General features: G+C 21.3%; 1 protein-coding gene across 1 annotated transcript; it reads right to left on the bottom strand.

Moving 5' to 3' along the window:
* Positions 1-434: 434 nt before the first annotated feature.
* On the bottom strand, positions 435-2,948 carry PRSY57_1206400 (small subunit rRNA processing factor, putative; the record flags this gene model as incomplete). The annotated part of the gene is made up of 1 exon (XM_012908494.2): positions 435-2,948. The coding sequence occupies one exon, from the start codon at positions 2,946-2,948 to the stop codon at positions 435-437; it is 2,514 nt and encodes an 837-aa protein (XP_012763948.2).
* Between the last annotated feature and the right edge of the window lie 298 nt (positions 2,949-3,246).

The following is a 3,246-nucleotide window of genomic DNA, read 5'->3' on the forward strand; positions in this document are numbered from 1 at the left end:
TGAATACATAAATAAATACGCATATATATATATATATATATATATATATATATATATATACATATACACATATAGAAATTGCAAGAATGAACAAAAATTTGAATATATATAAGACTCAAAAAAAAAAAATAATAATAAATTAAATGAAAAGGATAAAATATGGAAAAAATGATACTACTACAATAATAATAATGAAAAGAAAAATTATACTAATACTGCATAATAATGTGCATAATCATAATAGTATCCGTGTATTAATAAATAAATTATGAAAATATGTAAATATAAATATAATTAATTTTAATTATAAAAAAGTATGGTGTATCTTTATTATCCCACTTCATGTTCTTTAAACACCTTTGATAAAAAAAAAAAAAAATTAAGTATAATTTCATATATATATATATATATTAAAAATCCAACGGCCTCTCCTTTTAGTTTGTGGATTTCTTCTTTTTAAGTACATCCTCATTAAATTTGGTTTTCTTATAATTTGGATTTGTTATATCCAAATTGAAATCCTTATTTTTATATAAATCTGCAAATCTAGAATCAACTACGTGATAATCATTTGTTTTTCCCTTGTCCTTTTCTCCATAAGTCTTCATCACAGAATCTTTCTTTCTTTTGTTTGTTTTTTTCGTTATAATTTTTTTAATTTCTTCATCTGTTTTCTTTAATGATTCCAAGTATGCCTTTTTCTTCATTTTCTTTTTTTCTTTTACCTTATCTAAATATTTTTCCCATGGATTTCTGTTATCTTCTTTTTTATCTTTATTGGTTAAGAAATTTTTAAAAACATTGACAACTTCATTTTCTTTATCACTATCATCAGAATCGTGCTTTTCCTTATTCTTTTTAGACATTTTTTTTTCATTATACTTACTTTTATAATCTTTTTTATCAATATTTTCATCATTGCTAAAATAGTTATATTCACTTTCTTCTATGGATTCATCATTACTATGTTCTTTATTAAAGTGGGTATCGGTGTGTTTATTTTTGGAATACATCTGTTTTTTATTAAAACTAGTAATATCTTCATTATTATATAAATGTGTTGTATCAAAATTATCACTACTGTGATATATGTCATCATTTGAGTTTTGTATTAAAGATTTATTAATATCTTCCAATGATTTTTCTTCATTGAAATCATCATCATTTAATAAATCTCCAAGAAGTAGTTTTCTATAACTCTCTTTGTTATATCTTTCGTTTTGTTCATTATATTTCTTGTTTTTATTTTTCTGTACAATTTCTTCATTTTCTTCATCACTTGATGAATTAGCTAGGTATTCTTTTAAATCTAATTCTCTCAACTGCTCTTCATTAAATTTGGTGGACAACAATTTTTTTCGCTTAGGATTTTCTTCCCATGTGGATTGTGCATGCGTATGTTTTAAAGCTGTACTTACAGAATAATGAAACTCATAATTCTCTGGGATATGATCACATGATTCCTTAATTTTATAATCATCTAAAGAACAATTATCATCAATTATTCTAAGATCTAAATAATTAATACAAAAGTCTGCATCCATATCATTTAATTCTTCATATAAGAATTCTACAATTTCTTTATTGTAACATTCAACAAGAGCGAAATAATATCTTGACCTTTGAATTTGATATAATCTAATTTTTTCATTTTCATCGTCTTCATCATTCCTATATATAGAAATATCTCCTGCATTATTATAACTATCTCTTTTTGATATGACGTTTTTGGATTTATATTTTAATTTATCATTATTGTCTCCACTATCAGAATACATATCATCCAAACTATTATTATCTGAATCTTCCTCTTGGTTATCTAATTCTTCACTATCATTATTATTACCATAATGTACTTCAACAGGGTCTTCATTTTCTTCTTCCTGATCACTGTAACCATTCTCACTGTTTTCATCTTCATCCTTTATATAATCTAATAAATTATTTTTTCTATACAAGGCATTTTCATCCTTATTATATTTTTTTTTTAAAAGATCAGAATTAATTAGTGGTCCATGTTCTTCTTCATATTTCAATTTTTTTTCACCATATTTTGATGTGTATATAGTAACCTTTTTAACTGCTCTACTTTTACTATAATCAATATTTTTCTTTTTCCGTTTTTCAAAATTGTAATAAGATTCAAATAAATAAAATATATCAACACTCGAAATATTATCCCAATCGCATCCTAAAACAGTAAAACGATTAGTAACATTAAACGTCATCTTAATATTTTCCTTATTATTATAAATATCCTTATTTTTACTATTCTCATTGATTTTTTTTTCATCTTTTAAATGACTCTTATCTTTTTTTTTGTTCATATTATTATTTGAATGTTTTGTTTTATTATTAATATTATTTGATGTACTTATGTTTGCATCAATAGTTTTTTTTTTTTTTTTTTTAATAATTTTGAAATTATCTTCATTTATTTTTTGGTTTTTATGTATATGCTTATTTTTTTTTACATTACCTTCATTTAATTTCTTCTTAATTTGTTTTAATGTTTTACTATTTTCAAAAGTATCAGATTCCTGATCTTCCTCAAGATCTATATCATCATTATATAAGACTTCTGCTTCGCTGTCAATATGATTATCTTCTTTTTTTATGTTTTTAATTTTTTTTCTTGGAGGTAAAGATGAAGCATCATCTTCATCTGTAATTGTATTTGAATCTTCCAAATTGTTATTCATAATTTTTTTCTTTTTTTTCTTTTCTTTTTTTCTTTTTCCTAAATTATCTTCTATAATTTTACAATTTACTTCTTCCTTGGAATTACTTGAATTATTATAAATTTTTATTTTTTTCTTCTTAACAATTTCATCATTAATATTTTCATCATCGTGCTCATGTTTTTTTTTTTTTATTCTTTCACAATGAAATTCATCCAATTCTTTTTTTTGTGATTCCTTCTTATTATTTAAATAATCATCTTTCATTTCTGATATTTTTATATTTTCTTATATATATATATATATATATATATATATATATTTTATATAAATTATGTATTTAAAATATTTTGTTCTTTTATATATATACTGTTTTTTTTTTTTTTTTTTTTTCTATTTCTTTTATAAATGTAATTTTTTAATGATCACTTTTAAACATTTATTTTAAAATATTAGTTTTTAATTTTTTCATGAAATAAAAATCTCATTTTTTTATAATATGGTAAATTTATATGTTCTTTATATTTTGTATATTTTATAATTAACAGCACTGAAATTATGTATT

This window comes from Plasmodium reichenowi, chromosome 12 (assembly GCF_001601855.1).
Source record: "Plasmodium reichenowi strain SY57 chromosome 12, whole genome shotgun sequence".
In the NCBI taxonomy this organism is placed as follows: domain Eukaryota; phylum Apicomplexa; class Aconoidasida; order Haemosporida; family Plasmodiidae; genus Plasmodium; species Plasmodium reichenowi.